We start from the raw sequence: 27,173 nt of genomic DNA on the forward strand, positions 1-27,173 counted from the left end.
GGCTCTCACCTGTAAGCTATTTAATGCAGGAATAGCTTTCACTGTGGGGTGGAGTCGCAGCAATAGCCTCCCAAAAGCAGAGTTGCTTCTGCTTGCCAGGAGGGAGAGGGGACAGGCTTGCATCCTCATAGTCCCAAGTTCACTGCCACTTTGTCCTGGTGATGACTGTTGCCACAAGGCTGTTGCTGTGGCGCTCTCCCTAACCCCAACAGGCAAGCAGCTGCCGATGAAATGAGCTGGGAGCACAGCTGGCAAGGACCAAACATACACAACCACTCATATGGACCACAAAGGCCAATTGATGCTCTGTTGTGTGTGCTTCTTGCCAGGAACCTTCAAAAACTCTTGCCGGAAGTCCGAAACAGTAGGCTCTGTTCCTGCTACCAATACTGCTACATACATGGACCCAGCCTGTTCCCTGGGAAAGGCACACAGACAACGTCTCCTTCCCAAGCTTTTGCATTGACAAGAAGACACATTTTCTGTATTGGCCTTGCACATTTTATGTACCGCTCTTCAGCCAAATTGTGTTCCAGCGTGGTTTCCAAGAAGATTGACTGCATGACTGTTATTCCATTCTGTTCTTTCTCTCTTCTGCCACTGCAGGGCATCCGCTTTGACCCAGAGAACCCCCAGACGTTGCGGTTAGAGTTTGCTAAGGCCAACACCAAGATGGCAAAAAGCAAGCTGATGGCCACACCGAATCCCACCAACCTCCACCCTGCCCTGGGAGCGCACTTCATTGCACGGGACCCTTGTGAGGAATATTGTGGAGCAGGGGGAGGGGTGCGGGCCTGCGCTGGGGGGTTTGGTGCCCTAGATCAGCCTTTCCTAACCATGGGTCGCCACATGTTGTGGAACTACAACTCCTGTCGGCCCCAGCCAGCATGGCCCCAGTGGTCTGGGATGATGGGAATCGTAGTCCAACATTATCTGAGTGGTTGGGAAAGGCTGCTTTAGATGACGGCGCAGGCTACCATTTCCTGCTTTTGCTGAGGGTTTCCTCACACATGGTAGCAAATGTCTTCCCCAAGTGAACACTGATGGGGTCAGCTGTAGTTCCTTTGGGAAGCAAAACTTTTGTATTAATTGATAATAGCATCTGTATGCAAGAAAGAGGTGTTGAAGGGGCTTAAAATGCAAGGAGATTAAAATCAATGTATGCCATGGTATGAATGTGGCAGCTATGCCTATTCATAACTCTTTTGTTTTTACTGTGTGTTTAAACCTGTGTGAAGCAACCCTTAGCAAAAGACCTACATCTGATGCACATGGAGGGGAGAGTATCTGAAAGAACTGGAGCCCAACCTCCTGGTGCGGCTGGGCCCAACTCCCATTAGCCCCACCCAATGTGACCAGTGATGAGAGTTGGAGTGCAGAAGCACCTGGAGGCAAACAGGCCAGGGGACGGGATGGGACGGCTGCCCTAGATTCATCCCCCGTCTCTGAGTGTGGAATAGGAGACACCTGTGTGTGCGCACCTCTGTGAGATGCTTGAGCAGGCCTGCTTGGATGGATGGATGGATGGATGGATGGATGGATGGATGCCACTGGGTGGAAGCCCTTTGGTCCTGAGCTGGGGTTATGAGATGTGGTTCAGATGTGTGTATTTGCATCTTACCCTGCTGCTCTTTCCGCCAGAGGTGCTGCTGCCCCTACACAACCCAGCCTGTTTGGTTTATTTCCTTCTCTCTCTCCATCCATGTCTTGAGTGACGTGCTGTTGCTCCCTCATGTCTAGATGACCTGACTGGAGCAACCCTGATCCCAGCATCTCCAGAGGCATGGGCTCCCTACCCACTCTACACCACGGAGTTAACCCCTGCCATCCCACATGCTGCTTTCACATACCCAGCTGCTGCCGCTGCTGCTGCACTTCATGCTCAGGTGAGTCCATAATGCCACCCCCCTTTTTTTTGATGAGCAGGAATCTGTCTCCTTCCCCCTCCAGCTCCAACAGAATAGCCTGCACCTTGGTCCTGTCATTGCAACTGCAGGGAAATGCAGGACCCAGAGCCTGGTTGGGGTTTGATAAGGTTACTAAATTGTCATTCCCCTCCGCTGCTCACCCAGACAATACTGGCTTGCTCGGGGAATCAGCGGAGAGGATCCAAGTACCAGGAGAGCACAATTCAGTGACAGAGGAGCTGTCTCAGAGGAAAAGCTATCCCTTAAAGAATCCAGTACCCTAAGCCCTTCAGCTGCTAGTAGTCTACAAGAGTGGCAGATCTGCATTAAAATAGGTGGTCTAGTCCCTCTCAGTGCAGTCGTAGGGAAGGGGAAGAAGGCTTGTGTTGGTCTGATATGTAGAGTTCAGGAAAAGGACCTGGCCTAGAATTAGAAAGCATTGAAGTGAGGAAGATGAGATGCAGATAGAAACACTGAAAGGACTGGGAAGTGCTTTCCTGTGTTGCTGTACTGCTGGAGGCTGTCCCAATAAGGACTACATAGTGCAGAGAGCCAAAGCCCTCTGTCTTTGGCCAAGCTAATGGCTTGCACTCGATTGAATTAGTATAGCCTCTTTTATAAAGGGGAAATAGATGTCAACCTTTTGGCTCTACAGTCTCCTGATGCTCTTGCATTGCCTCCCGTAGAATAGCATAGCATAGCATAGCATCCTGGCTCTTTTCTCCCTCCATAAGGGATCCCAAAGTCTAGGAGAGTTCTAGAATGCATTGCTTTACACAGGCCAGATCCCCTCCATGTGACTCTTAATGTGCTTGCGCCTCCCTGATGTGCAACTCTTTCTGTGTGCGTGATGCTTCTGCACCAAGTGTGTCAAATTTATAGTATCTAATATAATAAATGCATTTGACTACATGGTATGGCTTCTGCAGGCAGTGTGTTCAAAAGTTGAGTGCCTCTTGCCTGGGAGAATACTATGCCTGTTGCAGGATATCAGCCGGGGACAGTGCTGGATGTGATGCTTTGCTGCTCCTGCAAAAGGGGGAGCTCGGAACAGTGGTGTTTCCCCCTCAGCCCTCATGTCCACTTGGGTAGATCATTTCCCTGGAATGAACCCAGCAACTCGTCCTTTGAAATGAATGAATGTGTTACTCATAAAGCTTTTATAGAGTTAAACATTACTTCGCCCCTCCTTACTAAACAACTGTCAGCGCAGCATTCTGCCCAATACGTGAGGCTGGAAGCCTGGTGTGTGAATGTTAAGGATGGGAGAAGTTTGCTGACAGGTGTTGGAAGGAAGCCTAACCAGGAGATACTTGCCCAGCCCTTCTGCCTATGTGGTTAAAGCAGCCAGATGAGGTGTTTAGTTGCAGTTCCACGTAACACAACAAGGGTGAATAGTCTCCCCAAAGTGGCGCAACTTTGGCAGGGACAATAAAAACCCTATCTCTTAAATGCTTGCTCCCATCTCTGGCAGCTTATTGGGGCATTTTTCTAACAACTGTATCATCGTCTTCCTTAGTCAGAAGTCAAATCCCAGGCAGCCAGGAATCTTACAGTGAATGATGAGACATTGTTGCAAGACTACAGGCTTATCTGCACTTACCTGTGTCCGAGTGCTCTATTTTTTTTGCCCCAGAGCTTTCCTCACAAAACCCCACTTTTTAGCACTCAATTGGAGCAAACGTCCATTTGGTTTTTCCACAGAGTGCTGTTTGCTCCAGTTGAGCTTTAAAGAGCAGTTTTTTTGCAGGGAAAGCTCCAGAGCAAAAAAGCAGGGCACTCAGACATGGAGCTTTAACACACTGACCATGCCTGAAACAAGTGGTGGAAAGTAAAATGCAGATAAGACATCAGATTGATCCATTTTCTGCTGCCGCTAAGGACAAACACAGCCAATTCGGAAAGAATTTGCCCTTGCTCTGAACAATCGCCAAGGAAGCACTTGTGAGTCCTCCCATTCCTTTGCTTTCAGCTCAACCCTAGTCAGAATTGCTCCTGGGCTGTGGGAAAGAGTTATGCAGAGAAGCTGCTTGCAGAAAGGTACATGAAAAGTGGGCAACTGCCAATGACTACAGACTTACTGGAGTGTCTCTAGTACCAATGTTTCCCTCTACTAAAACACACCACTTTATTTCTGGGGTGGGAAACCTGTGTCCACATCCCCATAGGTGGTTGTGCTGCAAGTCAAGTCATCCCTGAACATTTGCCTTGCTGGCTGGGGCTGATGGGAGTTTGAGTTCAGTAACTTCCGGCAGGCCACAGGTTCTCCACCCTCTCCTTAGCTGAATGAACTAACAAATGACAATGCAAGAAATCTTCCTCTGTAGCCCTTCTTGCAGCCCAAGAAGAGAAGAGGCATCTCTAGATGGGTTGTTCCAGTGGTCTGAACAGCGATGACTACGGATTCTGTGTTTGCTCCCGAATGCTGATTCCCAACCCCTCTTCCCCGTCCCACCAAATCTCCTGGCAGGACCTACAGGCTGTCATGATCAGTGGCAGCTGCCAGCAAAATGCCTCTTGCCCCCTCCTCCCCAAGGGGCTCCCACAGCGGCCAACTGGTGGTTGAAATGATCCCTCCTTTGATGTCTTCAGTGACCTGCTGCCAGGATGCCTACGCAGGCCAGCCCTGAAGCTCAAGGCTGGCCCTGGAGGTGTGGGACACCATAGTCCTGGCTTGCCCCTGCTAGAGTGGAGTGGCTGTACAACAGCTTCATTCCTAGAAGCCTTTAAGGATGGTGGGTCCCGTCTCTGGAAAAAGGCTGGTAAGGTAACATCATCTCTCTGCCATTTTGGGCACAACGGGGTTTTCCGCAAGCTTCTTTTTTTATTATTTTTCTGCCCCATCTCTTCCTTGGCAACCCAGTGCATGGGCCTCCACGCTATCCACCCACCAAAAGCCCAGGCAGGATGAAATGCCAGGTATTTCTCTAACCCACCTCTTGCCAACTTGGCACACATGACATGGCACCACAGCATGGCACCCCTTGTGTTGAAAGTGGCCCCACTGAGCAGGGATGGATTGGTCCTGCCTGTGGGAGGGGAGGAGCCTCAGTGGGTGGCAATCCTGCCACATGGTGCTGTCGAGCGGGGGGGGGCTCCCTGCCACCTTTTTTCACTCACCACAGTCACGTGGTGGGAGGGGGGTTGAGATTGTAGTCGTAGCAACAGCACACACGGATTTAATTTCCCCCGCACAGCCAACTGGTGCACACACACACATCAGTCACGCTATGGACTCTGTCAAGGAAGGGACGACCCATCCTTGACAAGAGACCAGAATATCCTTCTTCACACTCTTTCCAAATGTAAAAAATCCTGATTTCCTTTAATATAATTTTGTTCTTTTACTCCTTCACTCCAGTCTGATACGGTTGCTGCCTATGTCATAGAACTTCATAGGAAAGGGGTGAGGAAGATGTTGGAGAGGTTGGAAGTAGGATTGGACAAATCTGTTAATTGTGGTTTCTCCTGTTTTTCCAGGCTTAAATTTGGGTTCACATTTCCACCAGTGTGATTTTTTTTAAAGGGAATTTATCCTAATATATACATTTTTAATGCAATTTTGCATAATGCACATCTTGAAAACCACTTCCCCTAATAAAAATGCATTTTTGTTCATATGTTTTCAGATACATGCACTCTTGTGCACATTTTACCCCGTTTTGTACTTATTGCTTAGCTGAGGAGCTGAATTGCAGACTTCGGAGAATAAGTTTTGAAGCATAGCTGAATTTCAGTTCCCATATTGTTTCAAGGAAGCATGAGTTAAGAAAGTTAGGCTTTAAATGCAAGCTGAACTGAATTCTCTCCCTTCCCTGGGTGGAAATTAGGGCTGCAGTGTTTAGTAAAACAAAGAGTTATGCTGATCTGACATGCAGATTTTAAAAAAAACTTTACAGATTTCATAAGAACTTACATTAGAGGATGAGAGCACCAATCTTATAAGACATCTCCCTTTATCAGGAGATACCTCTAAAGGTGATGCAGGCATCTTTTTAAAAAGTGTGCTGCTTCACAGTTGCTTACTCATGTGCAAGTGTAATCAATTGAGTAGAGTCATGTGATGGGCCCTCGTGATATGGACTGTTAGCCACGGTCTGTATGTATCCTGTATCTTCCCTGTCATTGCATATTGAATAATTGTGTTTTGATGTGTTCTGCCCCCCCCCCCCCAGCCAGCTTTGGTCCAAATTGAGAAAAAGAACACCCTAGCTGCCTTTTTGAAGCTGGTAATATGTACACAGCCCATATGTAGAAGCAGCTGGCTTACTAAAAACACTCTGGAGAGAACCGCCTATTCCGCCAATGCTCTCAGTCTGGTCAACACAGATTTCAAAGCAGCCTCCAGATACACAGTTGTCATCTTAGCACAGGCATAGAGCCAACCTCTTGCCCTTCCATTGGGTTGTATGTGCACCTTGGGTGGCTGTCTGTCTCCTGGCAGGATCCTGCAGATCTAGCGACTGAGGGTTTTCTTTCCAGGGTTAAAGAGCACTGCACAGCCCGGCCAGGGAAACTTCCTGTTTCCATTCAGTTGTTGAGCAGAAGGAACAAAACTAATTCCAGATGTGCGGGGGAGATGGATGTAGGAATCTGGGAAATGCTTAAGCTACAGCTTGGGAGTGGTGGGAGTTTGTGGAAGGGCAGAAATACAAAACATGACAATGCTGGTGGCTGCTATCAGGTGGGAGAACTAAATGCAACTTTTAACTTGCAAGGAAGGATAATGGTAAGAAAAAATTGAGGTTGGCAGGCATGCTGCAGAGCAAGCCGTACTGACAGACTGTGCAGATGTTGGAGGGAGTAAGAAGTCCAGTCCCCCAGATGTTAATATTGGCAGCAGATTTTATATATAAATTATAGTGCATCTAGTAGTATCAGTACAAAGGTGTGTTAATCCTCCTGAGCAACTTTTATATTACATCAAATCCACATTGTATATTTGAAGCACTCTTGCATCACTCTTAACTGTTATGGCTTCCCCTGAAGAAACCTGGGAACTGTAGTTGTTGAGTGGGAATTGTAGTTCTATGGGGGGGTCACCTAAGTCCTGACGCCCATAACAGACTTCAGTTCCCAGGATTGGGGGAAGCCATGATTGTTACAGTGGGTATAATTTAAGAGTACTTTAAATGTATGTTGTGGATATAGTCTAAGTTGCGAAAGGTCTTTAAGCAGAGGCTGCAGAATGCTCTAGCTCTGAATTCCTAGCGTTAAATCGGGGATTGGACCTTCAAGGACTCCCCTCCAACTGTATTATTGGGTGGAGCACATATAGTACTAATTATATTTACATTGGTCCTACTATTATGCCTTATGAGGAGGGCAAAGGTCCAGTTGAAACTGCCTTCATGAATCCTCAAAGATCTGTTCCTCTTGGTTCCTGTGCAGTAAGAAATTTCTATTTGCTTTAGCTTGGGGATGGGCAACATGCAGCCCCTCAGATGGTCCTAGGCTGCCCCAGCTAGCATGGCCAATGCACAGGGATAATGGGATTTGTAATCCAACAATGACTGGATGCCCACAGGTCCCCCATTGTTGCTTTTTCAGGTCATGGTTGTTGGGTTACTTCTGGACCAAACGCTGCTGCAGCTGTCCAGATGTTACCTCTTCTCCCCTGTTAAGTTGCCCTAGGCCCAAAACTTCTCAGCATTTTGCAGGTGTCAAAATAGGGGCTCTTGTACATTTGATACCTCACTGTTCTCACACAAAGGGTCCCTGCGCACAAGCCTCGCACACTACTGCACATTTTCAGGCTCTGCTTGCTTTATTTGTTTACTCTGAAGCAGCTTCCTCTGCACCGAATTCTGGAGTAGGTGTGCCTCGTGTGCAAGAGAAGGCTATCTGCAACAGTTTAGTCATTGTAATAAACGTTGTAAGTTTTAAAAAACCCAAAACTTAAAAAACCACCACACCTTAATCTGCCAGTGGTTGTACTTGTAAAATAGCTTGCAACTTAAAATGTGGTTGGTCACATTTAAGTTGTTTGAGAAGCAGTAGAGATTGGAAAGGAAGCAGGTTGTAAGTGTTGCACATGTGATCTATTTTTAAAATCTCAAATAGGAACATTTATTTACCAGAGACTTGGTTCCAGACGAGAAGTACCAGCTCTGATCAATGTGGACAGTTGGAGCACGTGAGACCGCTTTGGTTGTGATGGCAAGGAACAGCCAAGAATTAAAGCATCACTGCAGAGTTGTAATGTGGGTCAGGAAAGAGGCCCATGAGCTGTAGGTTGAGTCTTAAGACAGCCATTGTTGCCACCATGTCCTTTTTGTGGCAAAACCTACAGCTCTGCAGGTCATTCATGAAACGTGACCTCCAAGGCATAAACTTCCTTAGAACTGGGAGTTGAGAAAAGATGTATCAGTTGCCTTGAAGGGGCAGAGAAGACATTATGGGACTTGCTAATGTTATGGGCTTAGCAAGCTTGAGTATGTCTCCCTGTGTCAATTATTCACAAGGTTGCAGGGAGCAATACATGATGCCAGAAAAGAGTGGCAGTCCTGTTTTCCAGAGGATCTTGAGGAATAATGAGCAGCCTAAGAGAAGTAGCTTACATAGAGTTTTTGGGAGCACTAGTTACCTTCATTGGATGCACTTATATTTTCCCCTCCTCTATCATACTCTGTCATTCTTCTCTAGATGCGCTGGTATCCGCCCTCTGAAGCTACCCAGCAAGGATGGAAGTCTCGTCAGTTCTGTTAGTTTTAGTGAGTATCTGGCTTGGATGACTTGGCTCAAAATAATAATAATAATTTATTATTTATACCCCGCCCATCTGGCTGAGTTTCCCTAGCCACTCTGGGCGGCTCCCAATCAAGTGTTAAAAACAATACAGCATTAAATATTAAAAACTTCCCTAAACAGGGCTGCCTTCAGATGTATTTTAAAGATAAGATAGCTACTTATTTCCTTGACATCTGATGGGAGGGCGTTCCACAGGGCGGGCGCCACTACCAAGAAGGCCCTCTGTCTGGTTCCCTGTAACCTCACTTCTCGCAATGAGGGAACCACCAGAAGGCCCTTGGCACTGGATCTCAGGGTCTGGGCTGAACAATGGGGGTGGAGACGCTCCTTCAGGTATAATCTCTCATTAGTGGGGATCGGATATTTGGACGTCAAGTATAACGATCTTTGTTAGATAAAACACAGACGGTGGGCATAACAGTTTTAAATTGGCAGCAGAGCCGCCCCTACTATTAGGCCAAGTGAGTGAGGTGAGCTGCTGCCTCAGGTGGTAGATACATGGAAATATGTGGTGCAGGAGACAGGGAGACATGGAATCAACCAACAAGTCCTTTACATTCTCTTGAGCTGGTGACAGTAAAGCTACACTACAGCCTTAACGTACCGTGTTTTTTGCTCTATAAGGCGCACCAGACCATAAGTTCTGGGAGGAGGAAAACAAGAAAAAATAATATTCTGAATCTCAGAAGCCAGAACAGCAAGAGGGATCGCTGCGCAACGATCCCTCTTGATGTTCTGGCTTCTGGGATAGCTGCGCAGCCTGTATTCGCTCCATAAGACGCACACACATTTCCCCTTACTTTTTGTGAGGGAAAAAGTGAGTCTTGTATTGCAAAAAATACGGTAACTATGTGGAATTGGGAGGGTTACATATTATTGCCCGCACATGGGAATACCAGTGAAAGCAAGACTCCCTGATGGCAGGTCCCACTGCCCCCTTCAGTCATAATGTTCAGAAGCACCTGCCATGCGAACAATGTGATGAATGCTGACTGATGTCGCAGGTGCTTCTACATGTTATGGCATGAAGTGGGAGAGGTGGCAGACTCCCTGGTTAGAGGGGTATTGTCTTTTTCTTGCTGTGTTATCTATTTTGTGTTTGTGTTGCAAACCACCCTGTGATCCTTGGGTGAAGGGCGGTATATAAATTTAATAAATAGTGACAATAGTAATATTACTCTTTAAGTTAGACTCTTGGGGTCTGGGGTGGAGGATTCTGTCCTGGTTACAGTGTTTGAAGTAAGGTTCAACTGCTGGTCTTCTGTAGGTAAAATGCAGGAAGTAGGAGCCTTTTGTCTGTCCTGGGCAGACCCAGATAATCTCTACTAGTGACTGCTGTTTATATATACAGCCCAGGAGCTTAGGTTACGTCCACCAATTACCATATTTTAACAGAGTTTTGACTGGTGTTCCGTGTAAGGCGATGCCTCCATTTATAATTCAGTCACTACACCACAGACCTCCATTTTTTTTGAAGGCTGGTCTCCTCTCTGAGTGAACAAGCAATGATAGGGAGGATGGGGGTGGAAGCTACCCTCCTTGCACCATAGTGGGACTTAGATGAATGGTGTTCTCAGCAATGCTCTCTCCCTTGCTTTTTCAAGAGCTGCCTCTTGGTCCACGTTTCCCCGCTTTGTCTCTCCATGATGTGCCAGGGATGAAGTTATCTGGATCGCTGGAAACCTTCCTTCCAAGCCCTTCTTGTGGGCACCGGCAAGGTGCTCAACTGCAGTAACCTGTCCTTCTTGTGAACGAAGATGTGGGCTTTCCCGTCCAGGACTGTGAACATAAACTGCCCACCCCATCACCCAACTCAGTGGACTCTGCATGGTCTGTGTTTTCGCTTGCCTTCCTGCCTGCCTGTCTTGCCCTCCGCAAACTCATAGCAAACTTCCATTTCTGAGTTTCTCCTCCTGCTACGCTGAGGCCTAGTTGGAGAGACTCGGTTTTGGTGACAGACCCTTTTTCTCTTCTCGTTTTTTTTTTCTTTTTTCTGGTTTCCAGCTGGGTTCCTGGCACAAAAACGTGGTCTAGCTGTGTGTACGGTGCAATATCCAGGGCCTTCTTATCCTAAACATTGTTTATGCAGTTCCGCTGGAGGAAGCGAAAGACAATCAGTTTTGCATGTTTTCTGGCATGAATTTAAAACACTTTAACTTGGGTGTGTGCGTGTGTGAGTGTGCAAAGCTTGTTTTTGTTCTAGCATTTGTGTAACCATAGCAACGGGTCTTGGCCTAGCTATTGATCACTGAAGTTTTTCATCTTGCTTCTGTGAAGACTTTGCTTCTGGAAAACACTATCCTAGTTTTTCCCCTGTCTCTCTCTGCCCCCCCCCATCCCCTTGGCTTTCTTTTTCCTCCAGTTTTCCCTTTCCAATTTCTGCTTTGACTAGAATTTGAAAAAGAAAAAAAAGTTTCTTCTCGAAAGTACAATGCACTGGGTTTCTTGTCCATTTGCCCTTCTCCAGTTAAAAGTCAGGGTTGTTTTTGTGTTTGTTTTCAGTCAGACTTCTATATATAGAACATCTGTAAAATATTTAACCTTTTTTTCCACATCCCTCTGATTGGAGAGAATCCAGTCTTGCCAAATAATCAGCCATCCTTATGGGAATACCGAACAAAGATGTACGAGTATTTTTGTACCATGTGTAATAAGGAAGTATTTATGCATCATAAAAGATTTTGTGGTTTTTGTGCAATTAATTATTATTAAAGAGAAACTGTAATCTGTAAGATAAGTTAAATGTTTAGTTAAAAGCTTGAAGAGAAAAAGACTTTTTTCTGTAACTGATTCAGTCAGGCATAGTAACAAGAAGTTGTGCAATTTTTGTTAACATTTTATTGCTTGGTATTTGGAAGTGCTTTAAGTATTATTGGACCATGGCTGTCTCGCTTGTATTAAGATTCTTGAGAAATAAGTTGCTATATCCTATGAGAATGTGAAACTGGATAATATATGAATTGTACTCAGTGGTGTGTTGACTCTTTAGTGTGGTGGGGGCAGGGGTGGAATGTGGCTATTAACTTATAGAGCTCAGAAACCTGTCCTGTTTTGGAAATGTGGCATGGGGTTATATTTGCGCCACACCTTCAAAGTTCTATCCTACCACTTTAGCATCCATAACTTCTTGCAAAGAATGCTGGGAAGTGTAGTTTAAGGGTGCTGAGAGTTGCCAGAAGACTCCTATGCCCCTCTCAGAGTTAAAATTCCCAATTCAGACCCTCTTCTCAGGGAGCTCTATGAATTGTAGCTCTGAAGGGAACAGGATTTCCTGACAACTCTTGGCACCATTAACAAACAACATTTCCCAGGATTCTTTGCAAGAAGGCATGACTATTAAATGTATATATGTATGCTGGATGTTGTGCATCTGTCTCCCTCACCCCTCAGTCCTCATCCTCACTGTGGTGGTACACCTCTGAGTAGGACAGAATTGCTAGGCCACGGAGGGAAACATACACCAGAGGAAATTTGGACAGGAACATGTATCACACCCTCCAACATTTATCGGATGAAAATAGGGACATTCTATTCTGCATTGGTATCACTGCTTGAGCATATTTCTCCTGGTCAAGTGCTAAAGTTATTAGAGGAAACATACAAAAGGGCAGTATGTTAAGCACAGAAAACTTTCTGTTCCTATCTCTAGGAACTGAAGCTGTGTACCTCTGAACTACCAGTTGCTGGAAATGCCCTGCTTCTGAGCTTCCTTTTGGCAGAAAAGGATGCTGGAATAAATAGAGATTTGGTCTTGCTGATTTGGTGGTCTGTGCTGCACCAATTCAGACTCTGCTGGTGGGACTCAATGCCCTTCGTATCAAAGAGTCCTGTCATGTAGAAAACTGGGGGGAAAGTCCCTAGTTTTTGATATGGAGAGAATTTTACATGGGGTAACACCTAGAGCCAGACTTAGCCGCTTTGTTGAGAACTGGGCCTCACTTCTGCATGGCTGGAATGTAGCCAGCCCTCCACCTGCCTGTCCAAATGTCTACCTAACAGTCATCCAGTGAGTGGCTCTGGCTGTCGGCTTCTTCTTCCTTCTTCATCTCTGTGTTGCCTTTGTAGTGCTCAGCAGGAAAGATGATGGGGACTAAACTGGAATTAGTTGGCTCTGGTTCCACGTGCCATTCGGGCTCCTTGTCTTCTGCCCTGGCAGTCTGAATGGACACTTAACCACCGCAGAGCCTAGCCATATGATCAATTCTCATACCTGCCCTTTCCTTGAATGAATTCCACTTTTGTGTTTTATAGTCACCTGACACGTGCCTGGTCATCTGCTGTCCCTGTCCTCTTTGCTTTTCTAGTGTGGTTGCATCAAAGTCCAAGCTGCCATGACCAGTGCCCACCAATTTGGCACCTCTGGAGGGGGGAATGGTCTTCCCTTTTTGCCTGCTGTGTGGATGCACCTGTTCCATTAGAGGGGCAAGATGCACTGCCGTCACCAAAAGGCAGGGACTGTTTTCATGAATAAATGATAACAAGTAAACCGTTCATGTTGAAACGACTGCTCAGCCAAGCGACATTCTCCCCAGCACCAAATAACTCTTCCCCACCCCCCTTCCTGCAGTGCAGGTGTCTCCCTAGTGGGCAGGACTAGGAAGGGGGAGGTTGCAGGCAGCAGTTGGAGGGAGGGTTGAAGTGTTTCTGCAAATGCAGGTAAAACTGCACGGCCCCTTTCCCAAATCAATACACAGAGGAAAAAGCACAAAGCAGACATTGCGTCTCCCAAATACAAACTATTTCAACATTCGAACCCAGACTTCTATGCATTCTCCATGTTATTGGGAGCATCAGTCATTGGATTCTTCTGGTATTATTATTATTATTAAATTAATTTATACCCCGCCCATCTGGCTGGGCTTCCCCAACCACTCTGGGCGGCTTCCAACAAAATATTAAAATACAGTAACGCATCAAACATTAAAAGCTTCCCTAAACAGGGCTGCCTTCAGATCTCTTCTAAAAGTCTGGTGGTTGTTGTTCTCTTTGACATCTGATGGAAGGGCGGGTGCCACTACCGAGAAGGCCCTCTGCCTGGTTCCCTGTAACTTGGCTTCTCGCAATGAAGGAACAGGCAGAAGGCCCTCAGCGCTGGACCTCAGTGTCCGGGCTGAACGATGGGGGTGGAGACGCTCCTTCAGATATACTAGACTGAGGCCAGTTGTGTTTGATGAGACATGGGTCTGCAACCCTGCTGTGTCTGGTGTAAGGATGGTTGATCTTGACTTTGGCTGTATTCCCTCTCGCCTGCTTAGAAGTAGCATCTCCATCTGCCCCCTTACCCTTGCTGCTGTTGGCAGAGGCGTACCCACAGCTTGGTCAAACCAGTCCCTGCCACAGGCACAGCGCGTAAAAAAATCACCGTTCTGACTATGGGAAGTTGTCGACGTAACACTGCTATTGCAGTGAGATCAGACATGGAAAAAGCTTTCTGTCCTCTTCACACCATGGCACAGAGGCACACATTATTTTGTCGCCTTTCATCCTCTCCTCGCCCTCTGGATGTTTCAGTTACCTGGATTGTGTAAAATGTAGTAATATGTTTCTAATGTGGCTATTGCGGTAAAGTGGCTTTTCAGGGGGCACTGCCCATACAACTCCTTGCCAAGGGCCCCTAGGTACACCTTAACTTTTGGTTATCTTCTCCACATTCCCTACCCCTTTGCTAAATCTGAAGCCAGAGGGACAGCATTGCTTACGAGAGGAAGGCAAGGCAGCAATTAGAGCAAAAATCCCAAGTTGTATCTAAGAACAGGCCCCTTTCTGTCAAAGACCTTCCATGATCTATGTGTAAGCCAGCAGAAGGAAAATTATTAATATATGGATCTCAGGGCAGTTGACAACATAAAAATGCAATATAAAAGCACAAAATGCATAATAAAAATAGGAACAAAACAAAACACACAGCCCAATAACCCCCATTCCCCCTACCCCCTTCCACAAACATATTTAAAAGAAGTATATGGTGCTACTCAGCCAAAAGCCTGATTGAAGAGGAACATTTTTCGCCTGATGACTAAAGGTGTATAATGAAGGTACCAGCTGAAGCTCCCTGGGGAGAGCATTTCACGAATAGGCAGCCACTACAGAACAGGCCCGTTTTCGGGTTGCCGCTCTCCCGACCTCTTGAGGAGGCATGAGAAGAAGTACCTCAGATGATGGTTGCAGGGTCTGACTAGGTTCATACGGAGAGAGGCAGTCCTCAAGGTATTGCAGTCCTGCGCCAAAATTGACTTGCCACCTGTATACAAGGCTTTTGCCAGAAAGGCAAAAACTATTTTTTCTGGGTGGTGATGGTCATTTTCTTGGAGCTAGAGCAAAGAGTCTAGCTTTTGGTTTCACTTGATCTTGTGTGTCAATGAGGGATATCCAATGATGATGATGATGATTTATTGCATTTATATCTCACCTTTCCTTCAAGGCGCTCAAGCAACATCTGGAAGGCCAAGGGTTCCCCACATCTGCTGCAGATTATTTAAAGGGAATGAGAACATATTTTTTTTAAATTAAAGTACAACCCATGGAACATGGGGTCTCCATTTATTCTGGCTGTGTTATGAAATAAGGGCTATATTGGAAGGAGTGAGCTACAGTCTGTGGGTCACCTTTCCTGACAAAACTCCTTCAAGAAGTCGACTTGGCTGCCCTTTGGTTTCCAGGAAGCTGTCCTATACCTGGCATATGTTATTAATCTCAGCATTGCCTGCACTGAGTGATGGCAGCACTCGGGAGTATGACAGGTATTTTCCCCAGCCTTACCTGTTGATGCCAGTAGTCAAACTGGGGACATTTGCAGTTGGAACATATTATGTACTAGAGCCAGGCCCTTCCCATATATGCAAGCCACCTTATACCAGCCAGTGGCACTGTGATCTAAACCACTGAGCCTCTTGGGCTTGCTGATCAGAAGGTTGGTAGTTCGAATCCCCACAATGGGGTGAGCTCCCGTTGCTCTGCCCCAGCTCCTGCCATCCTAACATTTTGAAAGCAGGCCAGTGCAAGTAGATAAATAGGTACCACTGCGGCTGGAAGGTAAATGGTGTTTCTGTGTGCTCTGGTTTCTGTCATGGTGTTACATTGCGCCAGAAGCGGTTTAGTCCTGCTGCCCACATGACCCAGAAAGCTGTCTGTGGACAAACACCAGCTCCCTCTGCCTGAAAGCGAGTTGAGCGCCGCAACCCATCGTCACCTTTGACTGGACTTATCTGTCCAGGGATCCTTTACATTTTACCATTACCAGCTTCTTTGCCCATCTAGGCATTGTCTGCAGACTCTTAAGCAACAACAGCTCTCCAGGGTCTCAGGCAGAATTCTCTCCTATACCTGCTCCCTTGCGCTTTTAACTGAAGGTGCCAAGGTTACATGTTCTGCTGCTAGCTATGGTTACACCCTCTGTCCCCTTCACACAGGTGGGGTCGCCATCACTCCACCAGCCAGCACAGCCAGAAGTCAAGGATAATAGGTGTTGCAGACACACAGTACCTGGAGGGCCACAAGTTCCCCATCCCCAAAAATGTTGCCTCCCACTTCCTTTCTTTTTACTCCAGTGGCTTCTCTCACCACGAACACCTGCTCAGTCTCTGCATTGATTCCTGCTGAATCGTTTCCCCCTCCGCTCCTGTCTGTCAAACCAGCCACAGTACTCAGCTTTGCTCACCTAAGCATGAATGGCCCCTGGGGACCACTAGAGCCAACCGTGGGAGCACCCTGCCCTCTGAATTATAGACGAGATTGTTTAAATCCTGCATTAACATGGGCTGAGCATGAATAATTCACACGCTCTGTGCTTGCAAAGGGGTCTTGCGCATGTGCGCACACATCCTTCATAATAATCAAAGTAGGTCATAGCAGCAGCCAGGGCCCTGGAACAGAAGCACACTGCAATAAACCCGTGTGCGTGTGTGTGTACACACACACACACACAGCTGTGTTGACAGGCAGAGCAGATTCTGTCTTAATCTGGTGCAATAACCAGCTTGTTGGGAGGCAAACTCCATATAGCACAATGGCTATCTGGTTTTGAAGACAGAATCTCCCCCTTCTAAAAACAGACACAACAACCTGGTCAGCTGTAAGTTGTTATTCACTTAAACCAGGGTTGGGGAAAATTTTGGGGGCAAGGGCCACATCGCCCCATGGGGAGCCTTCTGGGAGCCACATACTAGTGGGGAGCCAGAGGCATGAGTTGGCAGAGCAATGATCTTTCCAGAGGAAGAGGAAGGACACTGGGAAGCTGTCAGAGGCACCATGCCTCCTTCCCAAAGCCCAACTCCTTGTTTGCCTGCTTTGGGAAGGTGGCAGGAGGGCTGGCTTAGATGTCCAATTTGGTCTCACTTCCACCACCGGTGTGACAAGACAATGTGCCTCCTGTGGGCTCCATGTCAAAGAACTACTCTGGCCTACCATGGCTGTAGCCAGGATTCTTGTTGGAGGAGGGGCAAAAAGATCATGTGTAAAAATACCCCCAAAAGAGGACATTACAGAGGGCTGGCTTTTGTTAGGGGGGGGGGAGACAGATTTCGGGGGGGTGCGCGCAAAATCTCAGTTAATTATTTTAAATGCTTTTCAATCATTTTTTTTAGCATTTGGGGGGGCACGCCCCCCCCCGCGCTATGCCCCTGCAGCCCACTTGTTATGAAAAGTTGGCCACCCTTATGAAGACACTTGGGTCTTCCTGGTTTTATGAGAGAATTCTGGACATGGCTAGGGCGCCATCTAGGGGAAGGTTTCAATTCAGCAATCCAAGAACTATGTACAGTGGTACCTCAGGTTAAGAACTTTATTCGTTCTGCAGGTCCATTCTTAACCTGAAACTGTTCTTAACCTGAAGCACCACTTTAGCTAATGGGACCTCCCGCTGCCGCCACGCCGCCGGAGCACAATTTCTGTTCTCCTCCTGAAGCAAAGTTCTTAACCTGAGGTACTATTTCTGCGTCTGCAACCTGAGGTAGCACTGTAGTTAAATGAAGGCCCGAGTCTAGCGTGAGAGGTGTGTGTATGTGTGTGTACACACACACACACACACACACACACATATGTGTACATTGGTACCTCAGGTTACAGACGCTTCAGGTTACAGACTCCGCTAACCCAGAAATAGTACCTCGGGTTAAGAACTTTGCTTCAGGATGAGAACAGAAATTGTGCTCCGGCGGCGCGGCGGCAGAAGGAGGCCCCATTAGCTAAAGTGGTGCTTCAGGTTAAGAACAGTTTCAAGTTAAGAACGGACCTCCGGAACAAATTAAGTACATAACCCGAGGTACCACTGTAGAAGGCTTGCCAATTGGAAGGTTAGCAGTTCGAATCCCCGTGACAGAGTGAACTCCCATTGCTCTGTCCCAATTCCTGCCAACCTAGCAGTTTGAAAGCATGCCAGTGCAAGTGGATAAATAGGTACTGCTGCAGCGGGAAGGTAAACGGCGTTTCTGTGCGCTCTGGTTTCTGTCACAGTGTTCCATTGTGCCAGAAGCAGTTTAGTCCTGCTGGCCACATGATCCGGAAAGCTGTCTGTGGACAAACGCCGGCTCCCTCAGTCTGAAAAGCAAGGTGAGTGTCACAACCCCATAGTTGCCTTTGACTGGACTTACTGTCCAGGGGTCCTTTACCTTTACACATGTACAAGCATATTATCAAATAGAAATGGACACAGCTGTCAGTTTTGGTTCTCTCTTTCTCACTCTTCTGATCTTAAAATTCAGTTCTGCAAAGTTTATGCAGCAATTTCCAAATGTCCATGTAAGCCCCATTATGAAGGCCTCGATGGGCCTCAAGTTGAGAAACATCGTTAAACTGTGCATGGGAATGCGGCCTTTTTTCAAAGGGAAAAAACAAACTTTCCTCCCCTGGATTTTGCTAGTACTAAAATAAGAACTGCATCCTCCATTTCCTTTTGCTGCCTGGGAATACCTGTGGCCTATAGGTCATTATGTATATAAAAGGAAAAAGACAAGGTTGTTGTCCCTTCTCTCCTTTTTTTATTCATTCTAGCTCTGGAAACATTAGCAATTACAGTAAGAGAATAAAATAAAAAAAAAGAGGTGCAAAGATGAACAGAAATTGCGAGAGACTCATATTCTTATTATGTTTAATATATAGTTTTAAAATTCACAGAGTCTATACAATCTTTAACAGAATTAGTGAAACTTGCAACTGAATCTAAATGTTTAGTGTAATATGCATTGAATAAAGTAAAAACAGAAAATATGGATATAAATGACAGCAGATTCCAGGGGGAAAAATTGATTATAAGGAATTGGTGGTGGTGATCCCATAAGAATAACAAATAAGAGCAAAACACACACACACACACACACAAACACACGAAAACTGGCAATCTTACAAAACAATGTGAGAAACTGTATCTTTTTCAGGCCAGATTGCCTGAAGATTTTTCACTTCATTTCAACATTTATCAACTGAGATACTGGCTCAGCAAATTAACAAATGGCAGTGTCTTCTCAAAAATCGTTTGGAGCAAGAAAAAGCCAAGAAATAAAGGGGGAGAAATATGCGGGATAAAAAGAAAAAAAGCTGTCATCTGTGGGTTTCAGACCTAAATCTGTATTGTATTATGTATTGCAAATTGCATTAATTGGATCACTGAGCAAAGTGACACAGCTCAGATCAATCCAATCTCTGCCCAGGGAGAAGCAGGTTATGCCACCACCTTATTTAATAATAATATAATAATAATAATTTATTATTTATACCCCGCCCATCTGGCTGAGTTTCCCCAGCAACTCTGGGTGGCTCCCAATCAGTGTTAAAAACAGTACAGCGTTACATATTAAAAACTTCCCTGAACAGGGCTGCCTTAAGATGTCTTCTGAATGTCAGGTAATTATTTATCTCTTTGACATCTGATGGGAGGGCATTCCACAGGGCGGGCGCCACTACCGAGAAGGCCCTCTGTCTGGTTCCCTGTAGCCTCACTTCTTGCAATGAGGGAACCGCCAGAAGGCCCTCGGCGCTGGATCTCAGTGTCCGGGCTGAACGATGGGGGTGGAGATGCTCCTTCAGGTATACAGGACCGAGGCCGTTGAGGGCTTTAAAGGTCAGCACCAACACTTTGAATCGTGCTCGGAAACGTACTGGGAGCCAATGCAGATCTCTCAGGACCGGTGTTATGTGGTCCCGGCGGCCACTCCCAGTCACCAGTCTAGCTGCTGCATTCTGGATTAATTGCAGAAGCCTTGCAATTCATACTAGCCAGGGTGATGATGGGTATATCTTCTTTTTCTGTCACAGAAGAGATGTCCACATCAGGCCCCTTTCTGGGAGCTGGACTGGCATAATATCCAGCATTTCCTTGAGATGATGGTGGCATTGCCTTTGCTCTGCTTTCTGTGCCTGCAGCAGGGACCTCCGTAGTGGTGGCACCCTGTCAGCCCACAGGAACATCTACTGGATCCTAACCTTCACCAGAAGTGTAGGCCAGGGGTTAGGACCACAACCTAAGAGATTTTACAACATTTGATGAATTAATTAAAAAGGCTGATACTAATGTATCATCCAAAATCTACAAGCTGCTCTTAAAATGGAATAGTGGGCCAGAAAAAGTTAGCAGATTAAATGATAAAATGGGCTCAAAGTATTGCCGTGGGGGGGGGGGTGGAATCCCACAAGACACATGGGAAATTTTGTGGCACAGTGCCCATAAATGTTATTTGAACATGATGATAAGGGAGACTTGTTAGACAAATATACTATTTTAATACCGTTTTATGTGCTTATAAGGGATAATGCATAATCCTACAGTTCTTGGTTTCAGAACTGACTTGTATCTGAAAAAAGGAACATAAAAAGTTATTTCCAGTTTCAATTCCTTGTGGACACATCTGTATACATAATTACTTCCTACTCTCTCTCTCTCATATATATATATATATATATATATATATATATATATATATATATGAATTTAAGACAAAAAATAGTTTCTTTGTTATAGCACACAAATAGGGCGCCTGTGACATTCACTTATACAGTGCTTCTCCAATTTGAAATATTGGCTTTATTGATTTTAGTCTTGTTCCATACTCAAAGCATGTCTACTGGTTTCTCCCTTGTGTGAGCCCTGTGATACTTAATGAAGCTCTTTCTTACCCTGAGAGCTAGGGACAGGGGATCTGGGGCCTTCCAAATGTTGTTGGTCCACAAGTCCCATCATCGGTGACTGTTGGCCATGCTGGCTGGCGCTGGTGGAAGTTGCGGGTACAACATCTGAATTGCCGCAGGCTCCCCACCCCTGCTTGACGCATCTATTTGGCTTCTGCCTCGTGCGAGTTCTTTGGTGAGAGGTGAGGCTTTTCCTCACACTGAAGCTCTTTCCACACTCCAGACATTTGTAAGGTTTCTCCCCTGTGTGAGTTCTTTGGTGAGTAGTCAGGCTTGTGCTCAAACGGAAGCTCCTTCCACACTCCAGACATTTGTAAGGCTTCTCTCCTGTGTGTATTCTTTGATGAGAAGTGAGGCTTGGTCTCACCCGGAAGCATTTTCCGCACTCCAAGCACTGATATGGTTTCTCCCCTGTGTGAATTCTTTGATGGTACATGAGGGCCGAACTCTGACTGAACCTCATTCCACACTCCAAGCACTGATACGGTTTCTCGCCACTGTGATTTCTTTGATGGTATGTGAGGGATGAATTATGACAAAAGCTCATGCCACACTCCAGGCATTTATATGGTTTCTCCCCCGTATGAATCCTTTTGTGTTTACTTAGGTATGAGCTCTGGCCAAAGGTACGACCGCACTCCGAGCATTTATACGGTTTCTCCCTTGTGTGAGTCCTTAAATGACAAGTCAGGCTGGTGTTCGAACGGAAGCCCTTCCCGCACTCTGAGCATTTATATGGTTTCTCCCCTGTGTGGATTCTCTGATGAGAAGCAAGGTCATTCCTCTGACTGAAGCTCTTCCCGCACTCCAAGCATTCATGTGGTTTCTCCCCTCTGTGGATTTTTAGATGGGCAGTCAGGTGAAAGTTCTGCCTGAAACTCTTTCCACACTGCAAGCATTTATATGGCTTCTCCCCGGTGTGCATTTTTTGGTGCCTATTGAGTTGTGACCTCCAACCAAAGTTCTTCCCGCACTCCTGGCATTTAAATGGTTGCTCCTCTACGTGGGTTTTGCCGTGAGCTTCATGGTTTGGGTTCGAATCAGATCTGTTCTGAGACCCAGGGCGGTTGCTGGTTTCGTTTCTTTCACCTTGGGTTGCAATTTCATAGCAGCCGCTGGCTTTTGAAGCAAAGGACTGACTCTGACACAGCGCTCCCTCATTCTCCATATCTCGGATGTCACCTTCTAGAACGAAAACAGGGAACTGATAAGAATTTGAGTTAGGCCTGGAGTCTCGTATCACCAAACCACGTCAGATAACTGTTCTGATAAAAGAAGAGCTGAAAATACTTAGGTGTGAGGCAGTTTTCCAACCTCTTCTATCTAACGTTGACTGAAAGCCAATGCAATTCTGGGCTGCCTCAATAGCATCTAGATCAAGGGAAGTAATAGTGCCACTGTATTCTGCTCTGGTCAGACCTCACCTGGAGTACTGTGTCCAGTTCTGGGCACCACAGTTCAAGAAGGACACTGACAAACTGGAACATGTCCAGAGGAGGGCAACCAAAATGGTCAAAGGCCTGGAAACGATGCCTTATGAGGAACGGCTAAGGGAGCTGGGCATGTTTAGCCTGGAGAAGAGGAGGTTAAGGGGTGATATGATAGCCATGTTCAAATATATAAAAGGATGTCACATAGAGAAGGGAGAAAGGTTGTTTTCTGCTGCTCCAGAGAAGCGGACACGGAGCAATGGATCCAAACTACAAGAAAGAAGATTCCACCTAAACATTAGGAAGAACTTCCTGACAGTAAGAGCTGTTCGACAGTGGAATTTGCTGCAAGGAGTGTGGTGGAGTCTCCTTCTTTGGAGGTCTTTAAGCAGAGGCTTGACAACCATATGTCAGGAGTGCTCTGATGGTGTTTCCTGCTTGGCAGGGGGTTGGACTCGATGGCCCTTGTGGTCTCTTCCAACTCTATGATTCTATGATTCTATGACTGCTGGTGTGGTGTAGAACAAGGGGTGGGGAACAGTATACTGGCCATCGGGCCAGATCCTTGCCTACCCTCATGGGCTTTAAATGAATAGTGCAGATGGGGACCTTGAGGGAAACTACAAGACTGTATAAAGATATTTCCAGATTTGTTTGGCAGGGCAAGAAGCCTCGAATAAAATTTAAGATATTAACTGATGCTAAAGAAAGAGGTGGATTTGCCCTGCCAGACCTTAAACTTTATTATGAATCAGCTGCTTTTTGCTGGCTGAGAGAATGGCTGCTTCTTGAAAACACTGAAGTGTTGGATCTAGAAGGCTTCAATAATGCAATTGACAACTTTGAGAATTTGGAGAAGGAGACATATGTTGTCCCTGAAGAAAAGGAAGGAGGAGCTGTAATTCTGCAGGTGATGAAGGAGGACTTGAGGTCTGACATGATGGTAATGAAGGAAAATAAGAACTTGATGTGGAAAATCTGGCCTGAATTGGAGATTGAAAAAAGGAGAGATCTCCTTGTGTGGAGATCTGAAGACCTAAGGATTACAAATTTGCTTAAGGTGGAGGTTGGAGCCTCGGGGACATTTGGACTTGAAAGGAGTAAGAAACAAGATTTGGGCTCCACTTTTAAGTATGGAGGACTGGTTGGAAGAAACATGGATGCTGAAGGGCCAGAGCTTCTCCGAGATTTGGTGTTTAATTTTAAGGACTATCAAAAAAACCGGCAGAGAGGAATTGAGAGAGAATTAAGAGCCTCGGATGTGAGATCTCCAGGCTAATACTAGATTAAGACTGATGGACATTTGTTGGGGACTGAAACCGGGAAAGGGTGGGGTGGGGTTTGGGAATCCAAAGGGTACATAATTATAATGTGTTTTGTTTTTATTTTGTTTTTGTAATGTGTATGAAAATTAACAATTTGAACTGGAATACAAGAAAGGGAGGTATGAGGAGGTCAGGGAAATATGATATTGAAAAATAGGTATTGTGAACTTTATGTGTTTTTAATCTTTTTTCCTTTTTCCTTTTTGATTCTTTTTTATTGTATTAAATTTGAAAATCTTAATAAATATATATTTTTAAAAATAAATAATAATAATGCATTTGGCTGGCACGCATATTTGTGGTATGATAAGGTAAAAGCACATAAAGCGTTTAAAAATCATATTGTTAGAAAAGCATTGTTTAATGTTTGGATAAGATATAAGGATTTGTTAGAAAAGAAAACCCCAAGATGGTTGTCACCAATGGAAGCGAAGGCACAGAAAAAACTCAATATGGAGGCCAAATGGCCGAAATATTGGGAAATTCTGGAACAAGATGGAGACAGAATTGCAGAGCTTTGAAAAATTGAAAAACAAAGTGCGAGATTGGCTCCATTATTACCAAATAATGGAGGCATACAATTTTGGGTACAATATTCAATTTGAGGAATGGGAAAAATTGTGGAAAGAGAATATAAAATTTACGGCATGTACGCTATTGAAAGAGAATGTGATGAAAATGTTTTATAGATGGTACATGACACCTGTAAAACTAGCAAAGATGTATAAGGTTGATAACAAATGTTGGAAATGCAAAGATAAAGAAGGGACGTTCTTTCATCAGTGGTGGGAATGTAAGAAAGTGAAAAGCTTTTGGGAAATGATATATAATGAAATGAAAAAAATGTTAAGATATACTTTTGGGGAAAAACCCGAAGCTTTTCTTTTAGGTATTGTAGGAAAGGACATAAGAAGAAAGGACTGTAAGCTTTTCCAATATGCTGTAACGGCAGCCAGAATCTTGTTGGCCCAGAAGTGGAAACAAGAGGAAATACCGACGATAGAAGAATGGAGATAAAAACTGACAGACTATGCGGAACTGGATAAATTAACTGGGAAAATTAGATATACCAAAGACCAAAAGTTCATCGAGGACTGGGGAAAATTTGTGGATTATCTGAAAAACATATGTGGTGTAAATACAACGCTAGTGGGATTTCAAGAGGCACTGTAAAAAATAATAATAAGTATTGTTTATTAGAAATAATGGGAGTAGGGAGGAACAATGGCAATACAAAAGAAGGGAATGTGTACTAAAGTTATAAATATGGATGATTGTCAGAGACGCTGAAGGAAGTCCAAAACAGTCACAATTTGTTGTATTCTGGATAAAATGTATAACTGGATGAAAACTAATAAAATTTATCATAAAAAAAATGGAGGCATACAATTTGGACAAAAAAGTTGGTTTCCAGGTGGAAAAATCAAAATTGGAAACAGAATTGTTAGATCCAAAAACTAAGAATTTATCAAGAATGTATAACTTGCTGTTGAAATGGAACACTCAGGATGAAATGGTGAAATCAGCTATGATTAAATGGGCACAAGATGTTGGACATAACATAATGATGGCTGACTGGGAACAGTTATGGACCACAGGTATGAAATTCACGGCATGTAATACCCTAAGAGAAAATTTAATGAAAATGATTTATAGGTGGTACATGACACCAGTCAAGCTTGAAAAAATTTACCATTTGCCCGACAATAAATGTTGGAAATGTAATGAGACTGAAGGTACATTCTTTCACCTATGGTGGACATGCCCAAGGATTAAGACATTCTGGGAGATGATTTATAATGAAATGAAAAGGGTATTCAAATATACCTTCCTGAAGAAACCAGAGGCCTTTCTCCTGGGCATGGTCGGCCAATTGGTGTTAAAGAAGGATAGAACCTTTTTTATGTATGCAACAACAGCAGCAAGAATACTCATTGAGAAGTATTGGAAGACACAAGATTTACCCACCCAGGAAGAATGGCAGATGAAGTTGATGGACTATATGGAACTGGCGGAAATGACTGGCAGAATCCGAGACCAGGGAGAAGAGTCGGTGGAAGAAGACTGAAAAAAGTTTAAAGACTACTTACAGAAATACTGTAAAATTAATGAATGTTAGAAGAATGTTGGAATGAAGTTATATGGCTTTAGTAGAAATGTTATAAGGAATTAAGTATAAATAGATTAATAGAATATTAAAGGAAAAAATAAGGTTAGAATGTGTTAAGATAATTATAGGATAGAAAACAGAGGAAGATGGAAAGGAATTGCTGAAACAATTAACAGAGGTGGAATACAAAAAGGGAGGTGTGAGAAGGTCATGGAAATAAGTGAATGAAAGATAAGATATTGAAATTGTTTGATGTGTTTTAAACTGTTTTTGTTTTGTTTTGTTAGTTTAATGTGTTAGTGTTATGTAGTGTCTCTGTATTGTATTGTTCTTTGTTTTTGTGGTGTTTAAATTGTTGGAAAAGTAATAAATATTGTTTAAAAAATAAAACAAATGAATAGTGCAGATGGGGACCTTGAGGGAAACTACAAGACTGTATAAACTCGTCAGAAAAATATCCACAAGCCTTCTGAAGCAGCAGAGACCAGTGTGTTTGACCTTGGACTGTCTCATATTCAAGCCACAATGGATTTTGAGGTGGCCGAGGCAGGTGACATCACCTCAGATTCATATCTATTTTGTGGCGAATGTACAGCTTGACTTTTTACTAGCTAATCTGTAACACGGATGGTGGCAACGAAAGACATTTCCCCCCTCCTCTTACAACACAGGTGGGAAACCCTTTTCCAGATCAGGAGTCACATTCTCTTCTGGGCAACTTTCTGATGGCAGCATGCCAGTGGTGGGCGGAGCCAGAGGCAAAAGTGGGTGGAGCAAACAATGTAAATTTGACCTGGTTTCTACACACAGACTCACACACCCTTCTTCACCCTCCAGCCAGGCAAGAGGTATTAGAGTTCAAGGACACATTCCAGCCAGGCAAAAACACCTGAGGCACAGAGAGGGTCCAGTGAGGTGCATGGCCTGAGGAGAGCTCTGGAGCCAGAAAGAGAGGTCTAGAAGGCTGCATTTGCCCCCTGACCTGAAGTTCCCCGCCGCCTTACATTATACCCTCAATAATTTTGTCCAGCAGATCTTCCTCAGCAGCGACACCAAAGCTGTGCAACCTTTTCCCTAGGAACATATGACTCCCTCCTCTGTCTTTCTCACTGTTGACTTTTAGGCAGTAAACAATGACAGTGTGGTTCTGTTAGGCAAATGCAATTCTAAAATGGCTCTGGTCTATATTTCTATTTATTATGGCTCTGAATATACCCCACTGTCAATGACCTGACGCTGACCGAAAAGTAGTTTTCACAATGCTGCAGCTTTAACATTGCATATTCATGTCTAATTATTGTTATCCCCTTTGTGGATTTCAGTTAAATGGAAATGCAGGGTATACCGTATTTTTCGCTCTATAACACGCACCTGACCATAACACGCATGTAGTTTTTAGAGGAGAAAAACAAGAAAAAAAATATTCTGAATCAAATGTTGTACTAAACTATTTAATAAACAACCGGTATATCAGAATCATATTACAACCATGTAAAGTGAACAGCAGTCAACAGTGGCATTAAGAACCATCATC

The 27,173-nt window shown here is 44.8% G+C and overlaps 1 protein-coding gene across 4 annotated transcripts in view; it reads left to right on the forward strand.

Moving 5' to 3' along the window:
* The window catches only part of RBPMS2 (RNA binding protein, mRNA processing factor 2), a 55,389-nt gene extending 43,763 nt beyond the window's left edge, over positions 1 to 11,626 (forward strand). The window contains exons 5-9 of one of the 4 annotated variants that reach the window (XR_008327575.1): positions 607 to 757; positions 1,741 to 1,886; positions 4,500 to 4,674; positions 8,553 to 8,620; positions 10,262 to 11,626. Coding sequence is in view for 2 of the 4 variants with exons in the window: in XM_053365586.1 (XP_053221561.1) it covers positions 607 to 757; positions 1,741 to 1,886; positions 5,269 to 5,313; positions 8,553 to 8,615 (405 nt within the window). In the remaining 2 variants the exon portion in view is untranslated. Of the gene's footprint in view, positions 1 to 606; positions 758 to 1,740; positions 1,887 to 4,499; positions 4,675 to 5,268; positions 5,314 to 8,552; positions 8,621 to 10,261 lie in introns of all 4 variants that reach the window. The other 3 variants (XR_008327574.1, XM_053365586.1, XM_053365587.1) reach the window with 3 other exon arrangements.
* Positions 11,627 to 27,173: the final 15,547 nt, after the last annotated feature.

Source organism: Podarcis raffonei, chromosome 14 (assembly GCF_027172205.1).
Source record: "Podarcis raffonei isolate rPodRaf1 chromosome 14, rPodRaf1.pri, whole genome shotgun sequence".
NCBI lineage: Eukaryota > Metazoa > Chordata > Lepidosauria > Squamata > Lacertidae > Podarcis > Podarcis raffonei.